Source organism: Strigops habroptila, chromosome Z (genome assembly GCF_004027225.2).
Source record: "Strigops habroptila isolate Jane chromosome Z, bStrHab1.2.pri, whole genome shotgun sequence".
NCBI classification, from domain to species: domain Eukaryota; kingdom Metazoa; phylum Chordata; class Aves; order Psittaciformes; family Psittacidae; genus Strigops; species Strigops habroptila.
In genome coordinates, this window is record NC_044302.2 from 81,044,822 (window position 1) to 81,062,378 (window position 17,557).

The 17,557-nt window shown below is 37.6% G+C and overlaps 1 protein-coding gene across 4 annotated transcripts in view; it reads left to right on the top strand.

Moving 5' to 3' along the window:
- ERCC8 (ERCC excision repair 8, CSA ubiquitin ligase complex subunit) overlaps nucleotides 1-17,557 on the top strand; it is an 89,440-nt gene that overhangs the window by 7,240 nt on the left and 64,643 nt on the right. For 3 of the 4 annotated variants that reach the window (XR_003989263.1, XM_030470889.1, XM_030470890.1), the window contains 6 exons: nucleotides 178-259; nucleotides 839-907; nucleotides 2,908-2,974; nucleotides 5,433-5,536; nucleotides 9,845-9,969; nucleotides 13,989-14,186. Coding sequence is in view for 3 of the 4 variants with exons in the window: in XM_030470889.1 (XP_030326749.1) it covers nucleotides 178-259; nucleotides 839-907; nucleotides 2,908-2,974; nucleotides 5,433-5,536; nucleotides 9,845-9,969; nucleotides 13,989-14,186 (645 nt within the window). In the remaining variant the exon portion in view is untranslated. The remainder of the gene's footprint in view (nucleotides 1-177; nucleotides 260-838; nucleotides 908-2,907; nucleotides 2,975-5,432; nucleotides 5,537-9,844; nucleotides 9,970-13,988; nucleotides 14,187-17,557) is intronic. The other variant, XM_030470891.1, reaches the window with a different exon arrangement.

Below are 17,557 nucleotides of genomic sequence, written 5' to 3' on the forward strand. Positions count from 1 at the left end.
GACTTACTTTTTTTCCAGTATTTGTATGACATGGTTTCTAACCAGGAGAGGTACTGTTGATATGTAAAAAGTAATACTTGTATTAGTCTTACTTGTAGCTGTTACTTGAAAAACTCTTAATAATGAGGATTTACATCCTGATAACTTGTGCTGTGATTAAATTAATCTTATTATCAGTCTGCAGATGCCTTTCACTTTAAAGGAACAGTTTATAGCCATCACATGTCTCCAGTTGCTACAAATCATTGTTTAGTAGCAGGTATGTGTATGTTTTTAAGAAATGCCCTATGTATTTTGGTTTTACAGTAATAAGCAGGTAATATTCAGTAGGGTTTTTTCCCCTCCCCCGTATTTGTTCATTGATAAAATATTATTGGTTAGATGTTTATGAAAATATGACATTGGTTCTTCTGAAGTAATGCATCAATCAGGTCTCCTTCTACATAAAAATTCCTAGCTATAATTACTTTCCATTACATAAGTTAACATTTGAATGTTATTAGATCCAAACATAGTGGTGTTGTGTAAATGAGCTCTGTGCATGCTGCTTACATGTACACAGTTTAACAATGTTTAGCCAAAAAAGAAAAGAGGAGATATTTTTAAGTTTCATAATTACTGTCCTGTTTGCCCCCAGTTTCTAAATTGTTTGTTATATAGTAAGTTTACTTGGACTAAAAATGTAAATCCATTGGTAGAACCCCCATTGCTTTGACCAAATGAACTGTTATGCAGCTAACATTTTTCTTCTATTTCTTTGTTATTGCTAAGATTTTTTTTATTGTTTTCTCAAATGCTGGGGGTTTTTTAGCTTCTTTCTTTGTTTCTCTTGTTGCAGTTGGTACCAAAAGCCCCAAAGTACAGCTCTGTGACTTGAAGTCTGGATCTTGTTCTCACATTCTGCGGGGTACTTTTAGTCTGAAATATAAATGTTAAACAATAACTACTTCGAGTTAAACAAGTCCTGTAAAGAAACACTGTATACAATGTATTCTTTGTAAGTAACATGACTAATTTGTTTATTGCCAGTTGTGAAAGTTACACAATGGCGAAAGGTTCTTCTGAGTGTTGGTGATAACGAATTGGAGAATACAAATACTAATTAATGAACAATTATTACAGGTGTTCAGGCGTTTTCATGATCTAATCAATAGTGATAATTTATTACATGTTTAAGTATAGGCACTGTTTTTGTGTTCATGGAAATTTGATACTGGTTGCTGTTTCTTCTTCTGTTGGTGGGATTTTGGTGGGTTTTGCTCTTAAACCCCCCCCTCCAAAAAAAAAAAGTCACTATTTTTAACAAAATATCCTGTGGAGGTGCTTGCATGGCTTCGTTTAGAAGTTTCTGTATAACTAGCAAGTTGTTACTCGCTATAGAAGGGTGATATCTAATCCTTTTTATTTACCCGATTCAGTAAACACAGGGACTTTATTGTTCTGTAAGCCATTCATTTTTGTACTTAAGGTTTTCTAATGTTTATTTTTTGGACTATGAGTGTATATACAAATGCTCACGTGAAGGCAATTACAAAGTAAATCTTCATGCTTCAAACCAGCAGAGCAAGAGCCAGATCCGATCCAGAAACTTTAGAGGAGTGTTAGCTCAGACAGCAATGTGGAAATGCAGCCTTATTTCCTCACTGGCCAGCTCAGGTCTAAAAGGTGCTTTCATGTGATGCAGAGCTTAAGTCACCAAGTCCTTCTGAGTTAAATTGGCTGCAAGGGGTGTGTCAATGTTCTGTTTCTAGAACAGGGAGCACCAGAGAGTGCAGACAAAAAGAATTGCTCAGTGAAGAATCAATTTGGTTTCAGCAGGCTCCTTAATTTTGACGGAAGAGTTAGTGCTTTCCAGGAACAAGCTGCTTGTATCTTTTCTGATACAGTTAGCTTAAATGCAGTATCAGGGGAACAAGCAGAAGGAGTTTGTCTTCCACTTAACATAATCATTCTTTACAGAACTTGAACCACTCAGTAGTGTCTTGAAAAATAGATATGAACATATTTTCACATTGACTAAGGCTAGCAGCTGAAATGGAGGTAAATGCTTGACTGTAGTTTACTTAATGGATCCAAATAAATGTGTGTGCCCTGGGCCTTCCAATTGTATCCAGTAGTACCTGTGTTACAGAGATTTTTTCCATTATCCTGGGCATCATGGCCCTTTGATTACTTCAGGTAATAGAAAACCAACTACTAGAAGATGTACCAGTAACAAGGTGGTTCACATAGCTTTAAATCGCATTAACAAAAATGTATTTGCTACAACTTGTATTTGGTATAAGTTAGGGTTTTTTTCAGCAATGTATTTCTATTATTACAGGAAGCATGATTGCGACCTTTCCATCTAAGACACCTTACACTTCCTACTGTCTGTATTTATGAAATTGTATTCATAATTTTTAAAACTTTTGAAGTTTTAAAGCGTGTGTTTCTATATACGTAATACATATTACTTGCCACTAAGCAGCACTGGGTATGACATTTAATCTTAATATCTTAATATTTCAGACCTAATTAAGGGAAAAAATATCCCATATTCAGGACAAGAGTATTTGAGCTGGGTAAAGTTTTAGTCTTAAGTACATAAGGTAAATATACTTTTTATTAAACATTTTGAAAGGATTTGGAGAAAAAGAAATGGAAAGTTCCTTCTGCATGTGAGAACACCAGTGCAAACATAAAACTTACTAAAAGTATTAAAAGTAAATTGCAATCCCACTTGAGCAAGAGGAAGAAAGTGAAATAACCTCTAGCCCAAAATAATACATTTTCACAAAATTCAAATTCATACTACAACTTAGGTAATTGTTCTGGGTTGGTGGGTTCTATAGAATGAAGTATTTCCTTTTACTTTTAGTTATTTACATAAAATGGTGTGTATAAGCCTTCTCATTTAACTTTTAGGTCACAGGCAAGAAGTACTGGCAGTGGCTTGGTCCCCACGTCATGAATATGTTTTGGCAACAGGAAGGTAGGGGTGTTGCTGGACTGTTACATGCACTAAAAATGTCTGATGGTAGAATTTTATATGTTCATTATGCATGATTTTTACAATTCACATGCATTTTTCAAGTTAATTTTCATCATTTACTTTAACCTAGTCACAGTTTTGTAGGTCTTGCCTAGAAAAAAAATCTGAGATTATCCAAATTATGCTTATTTTATAGGAAGATCGTAGAGTTTTGAAATAGTATTTGGATTTAAATATATAGGAAAATGATAGAACATTATTAAGGTACTTCCCTTTTACTGTTTATTAGCACGCGCATTGCTGATCTGTTTTATAACAAAGTAAAATATGTTTAGCTGTAAGTACCATTCTGGTAAATCACCGGTAACGTCAAAGAGCGTAACTTGGGTAGCTTAGCTGATGGGTGATAACTTTCCAAGCTGCAGTACTTCAGTGAGTATGGATTGTATGTTGATATTCTTGAGCCTTTTATTTTTTCAGTCTTAAAGAACCTCTTGACTTCCCTATAGATTTTGCATAATGTAGCTTTTGATTATAATGTGACATTGCTCAGTTTCATGGTTGGCATGCCTTTTCTTTTGAATTGCAGAGAGGAATGGCCATTTTATAACTTGAGAGTGAAATTTAATTGATATCAAAATTGCATACTTTTGCCTTCTGATGCCAAACCTCTTAGTTTAGAGGTGAGCCTGTGCAAGCCCCATGAAGCTCTATAAGGCCAAGTGCAAGGTCCTGCAGCTGGGTTAGGGTAATCCCAAGCACAAATACAGCCTGAGCAGAGAATGGATTGAGAGCAGCCCTGAGGAGAAGGACTTGGGGTTATTAGTTGATGAGAAGCTCAGTGTGAGCCGGCAGCGTGAGCTTGCAGCCCAGAAACTATCCTCAGCTGCATTAAAAGTGTGGCCAGCAGGTCAGCAGAGGTGATTCTCCCCGTCTGCTTTGATCTCATGAGATCCCAGCTGGAACACTGCATCCATCCCTGGGGGCCCGAACACAAGAGGGATGTGGACCTGCTTGAGTGAGTCCAGTGGAAGGTCACAAAGATGGTCAGAGAGCTGGAGCACCTCTCCTATGGAGACAGGCTGAGAAAGTTCAGTTTGCTCAGTCTGGAGAAGGGAAGGCTTAGGGGAGACCTTAGAGCAGCTTCCAGTACCTAAAGGGGCCTTACAAGCAGTCTGGAGAGTGACTTTTTACAAGGGCATGTAGGCATAGGACATGGGGTAATAGCTTTGAACTGAAATAGCAGAGATTCATATTAGGTATTAGGAGGCAATTCTTTACTGTGAGGGTGCTGAGGCGCTGGCACAGGTTGCCCAGAGAAGCTGTGGCTGCCCCATCCCTGGCAGTGTTCAAGGCCAGGCTGGATGGAGCTTTGAGCAACCTGGTCTAGTGGAAGGTGTTCCTGCCCATGGCAGGAGGGTGGAATGAGATGTTGTTTAAGGTCCCTTCCAGCGCAAGCCATTCTATGGTTCTGTGATCTCTATTCACGTTCTTAGAATATTTGTTTGCAGTAAAGTAATATGTTGTCTGCATATTCAGTTGGAATATCACTTGAAAGTTAGTAGAATCAGTCTGTAGTGTACAGGGGAGCACAAAATAATATATCAGTCATTAGCTTTGTCAAATATAGAACAGATAAGTAACAGTTTTGCTTTGGTCAGTTGGAGTATACTATTTATATGCCTCATAATAATGCACTATTTATGGACAGTTAAGTTGCTGGTAAGTGTCCAAATAGTTTCACTAAATATATCTACACTGATGACTTAGTGCATGGGAAATAGTATTTTCTATGAATTTACCTCCCATCTGTACCTGGGAATCTTGGGGACGCACACAAAATGAATGAACCACAACAGCCTGAGCCTTGGTGTTTCTCTCCTCGTGCTACCCTGGTAGACAAAGCCAAAGAGTTTGTACAAAAGCAAGCTGTCACTGTTTCTGTGCCATAGCACTGTGTGAGAACAGAGCATATAAACTGTATGACAAAGCACATAGATCTATCCAGCACATGTGTTAGTAGGCAACTTCTGCATCAATTGTACTGTAGATTTGTGATAGCAAGAACGTGAGTTCCTAGGCACCCATTACAGAGAATGATGGAGTCTGTAGCTATGGTTTACTCAACAGAAGAATTAGCAAGTTTGTTTCTAGTCTGTGTATGTATGTAAGAGTATTGTGCTGCTGACAAAGAGGCAAGAGTATTGTACTGTAAACAAAGATACACTCTTAACTTAGGTGCCTGTAGTGTAGCAGCTGTATGTATGAATACATGTAAATGAATGTCTGAATTCTGACAAAAAGTCTTTTAATGAAACTATTGGCTTGAATGTGACTGCATGATGTGTAGTTCAGAATAGTTGCTGGACCAGGGTGAGTGCAGGTTTGTTGGCTAAAGACAGTTATTGAACTAGAGTGCACATAATTTCCTTAATGTATGCAAATCTGTTTTTCTTAGTGCTGATGGTAGAGTGAAATTATGGGACGTGAGGAGAGCATCTGGATGTCTGAGTACACTTGATCAGCACAATGGAGAAAAGTCCAAATCATCTTCGGAGACAGGTAATACAGAATATAATTGGTGGTAATCTGTAGGTAACTAGAAGTATTCTTATATTTCATAAATGTATTGAGTGCTAAAACTAGCAAGGACATTAGTGATAATCCAGTTATTAGCTATTGTGTAACACCAGCCGTTGAATTTTATTGTTACTTCTGTTATAGAGACAGTGTTTGTCATTGGGGATCTTGTTTAGAGAGATGTCTTCGGCAATGGTATTGTATCATTCTAAATGTTTTCCCTCCTTAAAATGGGAAAATTTGCCATCTATTTTATGAAAGGAAAAATTCACTCCTGCTGGAGATTAGACAATCACTTTGTATTTCATAAGCTGTGTCATGTTAAGGGGGAGGTCTTTAACCTAATAAGAGGTTTATCCACCTGTAAGGGGGAGGATTTAATCCCTTCACCTCTAAATTTGATGCATTTATTACCATCCCAGGAAAAATGAGACCCTTGAGACCCTTGAGCCTGATTAGCCTATCAGAGCCCTCTGCAGGCACTCCGCTGGACAGCACACTGTATCAGAAGGTGATTCTGACCATCCTATTCAGGGTACATGGTAACAGAGTCACCCATTAAGTTAAAAATTTTCTAAGTTTTTAAGCCAATTTTAAGTCAATTTAAGTCTCTGAAAACTCAGACAAAATAGATCTTAACTGAGCACTTTTATTATATAATTTTGTGACAGCTTTAAGGTTCAAATATTGCTGGTAACAATATAATATACTAACTCAAATAAGCAGCATGAAAATAATGTATAAAGCCAGCTAAAATTCAATCATTAAATGTGCACAGATGTGATATTTCTTAGCCAATAGTTGTCCCTACCTGAGGGAGAAGACAGGTTCAGCCCATCAGCTGGTCCCAATAGTTATGATGGAGTCTTCCCTAATTTCACACACACACACCCCCTTAATTTTGCATACTTATATGATTTAATTTGAATTAGTAACTCCCCGTACTACCACCCTAGCTCCTTTTACTGATTGGTCACCTAATGTGCGTAAGGATTACATTACTAAATGCCTAACTACACATGCGCCTGGGAGGGTGTCCTGACCGGGGCAGGGATCTTCAGACCTATGGGTATTTTTAGTATTAAAATGAGGTTATAATGAGGGAAGTTTACCGAAAGGGAATCTAATAATCTATTTCTGACTCATGAAAAGCAGTTTGACAATTGTCCTGGTGTTATCAGGATGTAGCAGACTTCGAGGATAGTATTTCTTGATTAGAAGTTCACTAGTCTAGTTTTCCTCAGTCTTGTTTTTCTGTCTGCCTACAAGGCCAAAGCTTCTCCAGCTATCAGTTCTCATTGTAACTCACTATTGTTTCTCAGGTCTCCTGATCCTTTAAGAGGCCTTGTATCTGTTCAAGGTCTTTCACAGTAATACAAGTTTTAATTTCTTAACTAAATACCTATGGAATTTTAACTATATTGTTGTAGAGTTTATGCCCCTGGAGCTTTAACTAAACACCTGTGGAGCTTAAGCATGTGCCTGTGGAGCTTGGGTGGCTCTAGTTGTACATATTTTGGTGTGAAATTCTCTCACTTTACAATTGTCATTTGTCAGCTGCTCAGCGATTTATCAATACGTGGTGTCTTCACATTCCTGCACCTTCAGGGAGTCTTAACAGCCTGTCCGCGGTGTCTTCACTCTGCTCCACTCTCTGTTCAGTTTATCATAGCATGTGATAAGGTTGCAGAATTACATGGAGAACTGTTGTAGGGTAGATTCTGTGCATGCTAACCGCATTCCATCCCAGAAGTAGCAGCTGTATTTCACCCTAAAATTTCTTTAGTATTACTAAAGAATTTAGTATTACTTTGAGAATTTGCAGGGGGGGATCGTCTCTAATTTCCCCCATTGTTCCAAAAGCTGTTCCCATAATTAACCGTCCTCCTTTAAAAACAAAGACAACAGGAACAAAACCCACCAAAGCACATTCCCTTTCCTGTTTAAATTAGTCTTGCTTCCAGTGCAAGCCTCTAGAATATTCTCTTATGTGGTGCTGTAAAATCAATTGTATTCCTTTTTATACTGCATAAAGTATACAACAGAGTATAAATTTATGATTATATTTAATTATACAGGAAGTTAAATTACACTTTTATTTCAGTACAGTCAAATGCATTAATGGTGCCTTGTATCAGTTGTTACTAACTGCAACATTAATATTTTTGTTTATCTTCAGGTCACACTTCCTTACCTACAAAAAAAGCCTGAACAAAACCCAACCCAAATTTAAAGGGAGGCTTCTGAACTTAAAATTATAGTTCATTATTCTTGATCAATTCTGGACAAAGGATATGTAATTTGGTCAAGCCAAAAAAGTACTTGAGCAGTTGTTGCTCTGAGGTAGAAATACATAGTATTTAGAATTGAATCATAAAGCAGGAAGTGTTTCATGCCTCTGAACAAAGAGATTTTTGTAGCATAGATTATAATGATTAAAGCTACAACTCTGTCTCACTTGTATGTGTAACATAAATTGTATGTAGAAAAATACACGTAAACCTCTCTAAAGTCAAACTAATTTTCTAAAATGTCAGAGGATATGAAGTACCAGTAAGTATCTGTTTTAATAATCGTGCCCTCAACTCTCTACTGTATAAATTGTAATGTGGTAATGTAGATGTTTGGTTTTGACAATTTGAAATTTCATTGAAATTCAAGAAATTACTGAGATGAAAATGCTCAAAAGAAATCTAAGGATTATGAAAAAAGAAAAATTTGGGCAGATTGTTGTATGAAAAATGAGATTCTGTGTAACTCACAAGATAATTAATGCCATTCCTTTGAATGTCATGATGTCTCATAAATGCAAGAGGTTCAAGATTTTTTACTAATTTAATGGCAATCACATAGACTAGACTATTAAATACATTGAAATGTAGCTTAACTAAACCAAATGTGGCTAACTTCTTTTTTTTTTTTTTTTTTTTTAAATAAAATCTTTGAAAAACAGGTAATACTTTTTACCTAAGAGGTGTGTCTAAATTGTGTGCTGCAGTATAATGCAGTGATACCATACCATTTTTCAGGGAGTTCATTTATGGGCATCATAATTAGGTTTGCTCTGGTAGCACTGGGTTGAATTTAGCTACTTGGGCACACATAAGAATGTACAGTACTGCAGGATGAACTCAGTGGAGTTAACTGATAGTACTCTATAAACAATATAGAATAGACCTACAATGATCATTTAGTCCAGCTGCCTGACCACTTCAGGGCTGACCAAAAGCTGAAGGATCTTATTAAGGGCATTGTCCAAATGCCGCTTAAACACTGACAGGCTCAGGACATCAGCCACCTCTCTAGGAAGCCTGGTCCAGGGTTTGACCACCCTCTTAGTAAAGAAATGCTTCCTAATGTCCAGTCTAAACCTTCCCTGGTGCAGCTTTGAACCATTCCCATGCGTCCTGTCACTGGATCCCAGGCTGAAGGGCCCAGCACCTCCCTCTCCCCTTCCCCTTCTCAGGACGCTGTAGAGAGCAATGAGGTCGCCCCTCAGCCTCCTTGTCTCCAAACCAGGCAAACTCCGAGTCCTCAGCTGCTGCTCACAGGACGCGCCCTCCAGCCCTGCCACCAGCTTTGTTGTCCTCCTCTGGAGGCATTCGAGGGCCTTCACATCCTTCTTGAATGGTGGGGACCAGCACTGCACACAGTGCTGCAAGTGAGGCTGCACCAATGCTGAACACAGTGGGAGAATCACCTCTTCGACCGTTTGGTTGTACTGTGTGATGCACCCAGGGTGCTGTTTGCCCTCTTGCCTGCTTGCACACACTGCTGACTCCTATTGAGCTTAGCATCAAACCAGCACCAACAGGTCCCTTTCTGCAGGGCTGCTCCCTAGCCACTCCTCACCCAGTTCATACTTGTGCCCTGTGTTACTCTGTCCTAGAGGCAGAATCTGGCATTTGGGCTTGTTACATTTCATCCCATTGATCATTGCCCAGTGCTGCAATCTATCTAGATTGCTCTGCAAGGCATCTCATCACTCGGGAGAGTTAACAGCACCTCCCAGTTTGGTATCAGCAGCAAAGTTGCTAATGGTGCATTTAGCTCCAACATCCAGATCATTGATAAATATATTAAAAAGAACTGGCCCTAGAATTGAGCCCTGAGGAACGCTGCTAGTGACTGATCACCAGCCAGATGCTTTTATAAACCAAGAGTTAAATTATTAATTTACTGATACATCACCATTTAAACAGCATTTTCAGTACTATGCATTGAAATAAAAATGTGTATACAAATAGCAATTCTTTTGCAGAAATCTGAACCAGCTTTTTTTCCTCACAGCAAACAGTGCTCACACTGGGAGAGTTAATGGTTTATGCTATACAAATGATGGACTTCATCTGTTAACCACTGGTACAGATGATCGGATGCGACTCTGGAACAGCTCCACTGGAGAAAATACATTAGTAAGTTATCAAAGATCTTCAGTTATGTTTTCACTTGCACTTAAGTTTAGAAGATTTATAATTTGTGCAATTGTCATTACAACTTTGGATATTTATTTCATAAAGGATATAGCTGCTTAATCTCATCATTAGAAGATTGAGTGAGGGTTTTTTTTTTTTTTTCAAATTTCTTTTGTTATTTCTACTTACTAAAAAACAGTATGAAGAAGCTTGGATCTACTTAAAGATTGAATATGGTAACTTTAAGTTCATTTTGTGATCACAGCTGGAAACACTTCAGAGATTAATGGAAATCTTAATATGCAATGACTGTTGGTAGAAATGTTTATTTTCTTTTTTTAACTATTAGTTGTCAGAGTGCTAGCCACAGGGCAGTTGTCCGTACCTGAGAGTTTCACTAACTGACTGCCTGTCTTTCTTGCAACTTACTTTGTCTTCGTGTGGAATCTCTCCTGTGAACTTGTATAGCAGTGTTAAAAGTATCTATTCCTTTACATCTGCATTGCAACCAGACGGGGAGGGAGGAATATTAAATCTTGACTGCTTTTCCAGTCCTTTCTATAGCTTGCTTTTTGCTGAAGGTTTCTGTTTTAATTTTCTGTTCAGTAAATATATGTGTATTTTGAAAGAAGAATATACTAGATAGGTCAATTTCTGTGGGATTATAGCCAGTTGTGATTATGGTCTGTCACTGCTATCAGAAAAGGAAGAAATTTTACTCTACCTTAGTAATCTTTTACTTCTGCTGCTGAGTTTCAGAACACAGCAAAAAGAATTCTTTTTATAGACATGTAAATTGAAGAACTTTTCTATCTCCATGCTGCCTGTATTTGCCAGATTGTTCTCTGAACTTCGTATACAGACATCTTTCTGTCTTGAGATCGCCATCACCAAAGTAGATAATACAGTTTGTTCACTCTCCTATCACCAGCTGGATCAGTGCGTTCTGGTTTTCTGTGCCTGTTAGTTCATTAACTTGTTACGCAGGCTATTTTACAATTTTCTTTTTGGTGTGGAATAGCTTGATATCCTGCCTTGATTTTTCAAGTCCAGAATTATAGTGTCCAGAGTACTGTTTTTTCACACATGGCCCAGAGGTATTGCTTAAAATAATTTTAAGGCACCAGCAGACAAATGCATGTACAGGTCACACCATAGTGCCTTATTTCCCCTACTAGCCAGTCCTTTTGATCTCAATGTGATTTTTTTTTTTTAATTATTTTATTTTTATTTTTAGCAATGAGCCAAATTTGGGGCCTAGTGGATTGTTTCAGCTAGTAAGAGAAAGGAATGTTGGAGTCATATGCATCTTGGATACATCCTTTATCACAAAAAGAATAGGAAGTCCTGATTCACTGAGCATAGGAAGAATCAATTGGAAGGAAGCAGTTTTTCTGTTTGTGTGCTCAAAGGACAAAGCCAGTTTTTAATCTTTCTTCAGTTCTTGTTTTGGGACCATCCTTTCCTTTCCATCGATCCTCTACCAAGCAGGAACATTTCAACTGAGTACATCCATATATTTGGCTTTTACCAGCCTCCTCTCCTCCCTTTCATTGTACATGGCTTTTTTTATGAACAGTATTGTGGCTTGGGAATTGTTGCGGTTCCAGCTCACATGTTTAATTGCTCTTTACCAGCAGAGTAATATGCCTCTTGAAACAACTAGCGTTAACAAGACTTAGCACAGTCAATATTTACAAACACTGTCTTTATAAAATGAGCAGTATTTTCCACAAAGAACATGACATAAGCTCTGCATCTCATGAAAATATCCTCTCAATGTGAAAAAAATATCAATACACTTGTATACTAATCAGACTCTGTATACATTTTTGACAATTGAGATTTTTTTTCTCAGTATTCCTTTTTATTGTACTTTTCTTACATAAGTGCTCTTTGGTATGAAAGAGCACACTTAAAAAATAGAGCTACAAGTAATAATTTTCCTTGCCTGGCTCATGCTGACTGGTGCTTATATTTGCCTCAAACTTTGGTCTCAGGCAGTTGATGTGGTATGGATCAAGAACCTGGCAAAACAAGACATTTTTATTAGAATTATAGATCTGTCAGCTTATAGTCAAAATATTTCACACTTAGGATCTATTTTTTAACTATAGGCCATGAGGTTTAAGTAAGAAGCTTTAAAAATGACCCACAGAGCTTTGCTGAACTGTACAGGTAAGCAAATCTCTGCTTTTTGCAGCAGAAATTAAGAGCAAAGGTTGTAGGACAATGCTATTTGAAAACAGAATATTTTATATATAATGCCATGTTGTATTAATGAATTTAATTTAAAACACCGTTATTAGAAAAAATACTACCATTAAATCATAAAATAATGTGTGAGTTTAAGGTGTTTGTAGTGGCCGTCATGGAAAAATTTTGTCAAAATTCTAATTCTTTGTTTTGCTTAGAGGTGAGCTATGCTGTTCTCATTAATGGATTTCTGTATTTTCTCATGAATACATTCTTGATCTCTGATAGGACCTAATTAGACTGATATATCCAACTGAAATATTTCCTGGCATGTTTGGAAATTTTCAGCCTTTGATGAGATTATTGTTTGTACAGGACTTGTCAAGAGCTTGAAATGGACAGATGCTAATGAGCTATACAACTTACACTACTTTTATTTCCAAGGCTTCCGACACACCTCACAGGCCAGGTCTTAGAAATGTAGCAGTTGCTCCTATCCTAGCTGCCCTTATAGGGAACAGTATTCAATTTCTCAGTGGTGATTTGGCTTTGGCTAGAAGATAGGCTTCCTCCCCAGCCCCCCTTAACTTCCTCCCTTAACCCCCCCCTTAACCCCCCTTAGTCCATAATAATTTAGCAAGGTATTCTTTATTTATTTCTCCTTCATAAATCTCTTTCTTCTAATCCCTTTACTTTGCCCTTTACTCATGCCATCCTTCTGCTTGCCCTTCAGTTGTTTTCAATACTGCCTAGTCATCTCCTACTGTTTCTTGATAATCCATGAGGAACAGCCAAGAGAGCTGGGGTTCAGTGTGAAGAAGAGAAGACTCTGGGGAGACCCTAGAGCAGCTTCCAGTACCAGTTTCCTTTGCCCCTCTGCTCTGGTGAGACTGCACCTAGAGTACTGCACCCAGCTCTGGAGTCCTCAGTACAGGAAAGATGTGGACCTGTCAGGGCAGGTCCAGAGGAGGGCCACAAAAATGACCAGAGGGCTGGAGCACCTCTCATATGAGGAAAGGCTGAGAGAGCTGGGCTTGTTCAGCCTGGAGAAGACACCAGGGAGACCTTGTTGCAGCCTGTTAGTTTCTTACAAGGGGCTTAAAAGAAAGATGCGGAGAAACTTTCTAGCAGGGCCTGTTGTGACAGAATGAGGGATGATGGTTTTAAACTAAAAGAGGGGAGATTCAGGCTGAACATGAGGAAGACTTTTTACAGTGAGGGTGGTAAAATACTGGCACAGGTTGCCCAGAGACATAGTGGATGTGCCATCCCTGGAGACATTCAAGGCCAAGCTGGATGTGGTTCTGAGCAACCTGATCTAGTTCAAGATATCCCTGCTTATTGCAGGGGGTTAGACTAGATGACCTTTGAAGATCACTTCCAACTCAAACTATTCTATGATTTTATGATTTATATACTATTGTGCATAGGGAGTTCTATAAATATCTGAGAGAAAATTGTTACGTTGGATCATCTATGAAAATGTCTGAGGCAGTAATTTTGAACCAGTACTAACTTCAGTGATAGCTTAGGTTCTTGGTGTAGATTTGGCACACAATAGCCTGTACAAATTCAGTTTCTAAGTGTGGAACTCCTTGTTTTTTGGCATAACTTTCTCTTTTTTTTTTAAGGTTGATATTAAGGAGAGTGAAATTTAATGAACAGAAAAATGATAGACATCTGTAATTGGAAATCTCAAGAGTTGTAACATTGCGAATCTTAAAATTAATTGTATTGGGTATTGAAGAAATTAATTTGACCTTTTAATGTAAAGCATTTCCTGTAGTTTTATTTAATAGCTAACTTAACCCTTCATTTTACAGGTGAATTATGGGAAAGTCTGCAATGAAAGCAGAAAAGGACTCAAATTTACAATCTCCTTTGGCTGTGATCCGGAGTTTGCCTTTGTACCATATGGTAGTACCATTGCTGTTTACACAGTTTTCACAGGAGAACTGATAACTATGCTTAGAGGGCATTACACTGCTGTCAACTGCTGTGTATTTCAGCCTAATTTTCAGGTAAGTAAAGTACAAACTGTTTCAGATGACATGGAGTATTTGATTGCCAAACCATTTGCACAGTAAGTGGGAAGTTTTCAGGGATGTGCTTTAATCAAAGATCTTGCCATAAGAGGGAGTTCTGTGGCCTGTGTGTCAAGCAAGAAAGGTTGGTCAAGTTATTGGGATGACCCTTTCTATATTGGATTCCTTCCGGTATGCATTTTGTCTCACATAGGTAACTCTTCAATATACCTATATGATTTTTTTAAGCTTATACTCTCATGAATAAGTGGTATGTATTAAGGCTTTTGTGTGTTTTCTGTAAGACTGAAGAGGAGGCATTTGTCTTCCTCTGAGATACCCAACACTTACCATAGTTAGAAAGAATTTAGGTGAAGTGTACTAGCTTTGCTATCAGTACTGAGAACCTCTCAAGTACTTTGCGAAGGTGATCTTGCTCAAATGCCTGTAGTTATACCAGCCAGTAAATCTATGAGCAGTTTGGATGAAGCATTAGGAACATGATGAGCTGCTTAAATTAAGCAGAGAACAGTTTCCCGCTCCTTACAGTTGGACCAATAGAACCCAAGCTAATAAGCCTTGCTAGCCCTGGAAGGCAGCCTGGCATGAATAGGCAGTGAGATACTAGATCCACTGAAAGGTGGAATATTCAAATTATAGCTAAAGCATATCTCTTCTGCACTGTTCTTGCCTAGTTTAAAAAGCCCTTTGTGTTTCTAAGAACAGTTTCCCAATGACAGTGCTAGTGTGTTTGTATTAAGTCATCTTCGGTGTTCTTTTTGATAAGCTGAAGAGGTGAGGCTCATTAAATCTCGCTGTAAGTAATGTTTTCTGGCCCTGGAAATGCAAATGTTCTTTATAGTGTCTCTGTTTTGAGTTTTAAGGTCCTTAGGAAAGGATCACTTTTGTGAGCATGCACACAAGAACTTCATCAGCTGCTATGACTATAGGTTTATACTGACAAACGCTTGATTCATGTATCTGTTTGATTCCTGATTCTCTTTAAGAATCACCCTATTCCAGAGTTCAGTTCTATATTCTAGAAGTGCAAGTGGATTTTCTTTCCTTTTTTTTTTTTTTTCTTTACTCTGCTTTTAGTTCTATCAAGCTGTATTAAGTTGTCTTAAACTCTGATGCAATAACATTACTACAGCCAGTGTACCAACACCATAGGTAGTGGTAGTGTTCTTTTGACTGTGTTCAACACCTGTACTTCTAGTTAGCTCATTCTGTCTAGAGACAAGTAAGTACATCCATTAGTCTTCATATAATTCCAACAGAAACTGTGATTTCCCAGTTAATATTCCTTTTCTGAGAATGTAGTAATTTGTAAAATTTATGGTAACCTGTTTTATTTTACTCTTGCAAGCAATATTAATATGTTTGAAAGTTATTCACAGCTGTGCATCTCTATTTTCAGGTACTAGTTGTAAATAAAATCAGTTTTGCTTAACAAAACCTGCTTTGTTGCAAACCATGTTGAATGATCTTGTTTGTACTCCTATATCTTAACTCTGCGATAACTGAATTGTTCAATCACCTGTTCCATTGTCTTGTTTAGGATTAAAGAAATGTTGGTTAGTTCATTTGTATCTGTATCATTCCACTTTATTTTTTGCCCCTGAATGGCATATTGGCTTACCTCTAGCTTTGCAGCATTTCGAAACATGTTAAAACATAATTATCTTGTCTAAGAAAACTTCTGCTTGGGCAACTCTTCTAAGTTTCTGTGATATAAGTTATGCATCTAGTGGTGATGTGTGTAGTAGATGGTTTCTAACGCTTTCTTATTTATTAGCACATTTGAAATTAGTACACTATCTTCATAGGAAACAAGGTCTACAACTTTTCGTTATAGATTCTATCATTTCCATCTAGTAGTCAGTCTCTTTTGTTAAGAGTTTTCTTGTATTGGTAGTCTTCTAAACATTTTCTGCTGTCTTTAACCCTGCTGAGTGATTTTTGTCCTGCCCACCCTCACATCTGGTCCTTAGATTTTCTTACTATATTTTTGTATGTTCAAAACTTCTGATTGGTTGCTGCCAGTCCTTTATGTTCTTTGTGTTCATTAATTGTGTTTTAATCACTACCTTAGTTTCACCTCATAACTAGAATAGGCTCTAAAAGGAACTTCATCTTTCCACCAGTTACATATTTGAGGTGAGAAGCGTCTTCTGTTTGCTCAGAACCGTATAATCAAATATGATCACTGATATTCAAGCAACTACCTATTTGCAGTGCAATGATATTAGTTCTTAGGTCCAAATTAATTAGCAGGTTTGTGTCTGAGGTACTGTGTGGTGCTATCTCCACAGAGTGGTGTGAGATTTGGTTAATGTGCCTTTTTGAGATCCTGGGAATAGAGCCATAAAAACCGATATGTTGTTGTTGGCCTAAATTGTTCTTACGTAAATATCTCTGTAAAGTTAATAAGATGTTAGTCTGCTTGAGTAATAAGAACTGCAGAATTTGGCCCTTTAATAAGAGCCATTAACTTAATAGGAGGTCGGTAATTTCAAGGGTGGTGTGGAAGAGGAAACCTTCATTGTGCAATCTTTTACATGATGTTTACTGTTGGATCTAATATGCTAGATACCATTGTACTATATTAGCTGCTTAAAATAATTTAAATAAACAGACAAGAAATGGCGTAAAGCACCAGGCACGAATAACATGTCATAAGATTAGGTATGCATCAGGAAATGATTTTGCTTTAAATTTATAGGTAATTCTATTGTTCAAGACATACCAATGACATATGCAAAGGTGTTTGGCAAATCGAGTGGTAGGCTAATAAGTAAAGATAACTGCAGGTTAACTTAGGTTTCATTTGCAATCTTTCCTTGGACTCTTAAAGCATAATATTTCCGTATATTGTACCATAAACATGTAGTACAATGTCTGTATATGTCCTGTACTGCATCATATACATACTGGCTCTTTTGACTGACTTTAGGAATGAGTCACCATTTTGGGCTGTAATCATTAGTTGTAAGTATTACTCAATGCAGTGGATATTAAGATCTTGCAATGCCGGGATCAGAAAGTGAGACAAGTGGTAATAAAGACTATATGGAAGTATGCTGATGTCACTATGACATTGCTTACAAGGAGAGATTTTGGTGTGGGAAGAGGTTTTGAAGTTGTAATGATACTCAGTATCTTTTCAAAGATGGGAGGCTTGAGTAGACTACTACTGACAAGATGAAGTGGGATTTATAGGTAATTCTATTGTTGACCTGTGTGTTGGTGTAACTTTGACATGTCTGTAGCAAGACAGGTTGGATATTTCTCTCACAAAACTATAAACACTAATCTTGTATGTGTTTTATGTACAAACAAATTCATGCATGGGACCAGTTTAACCA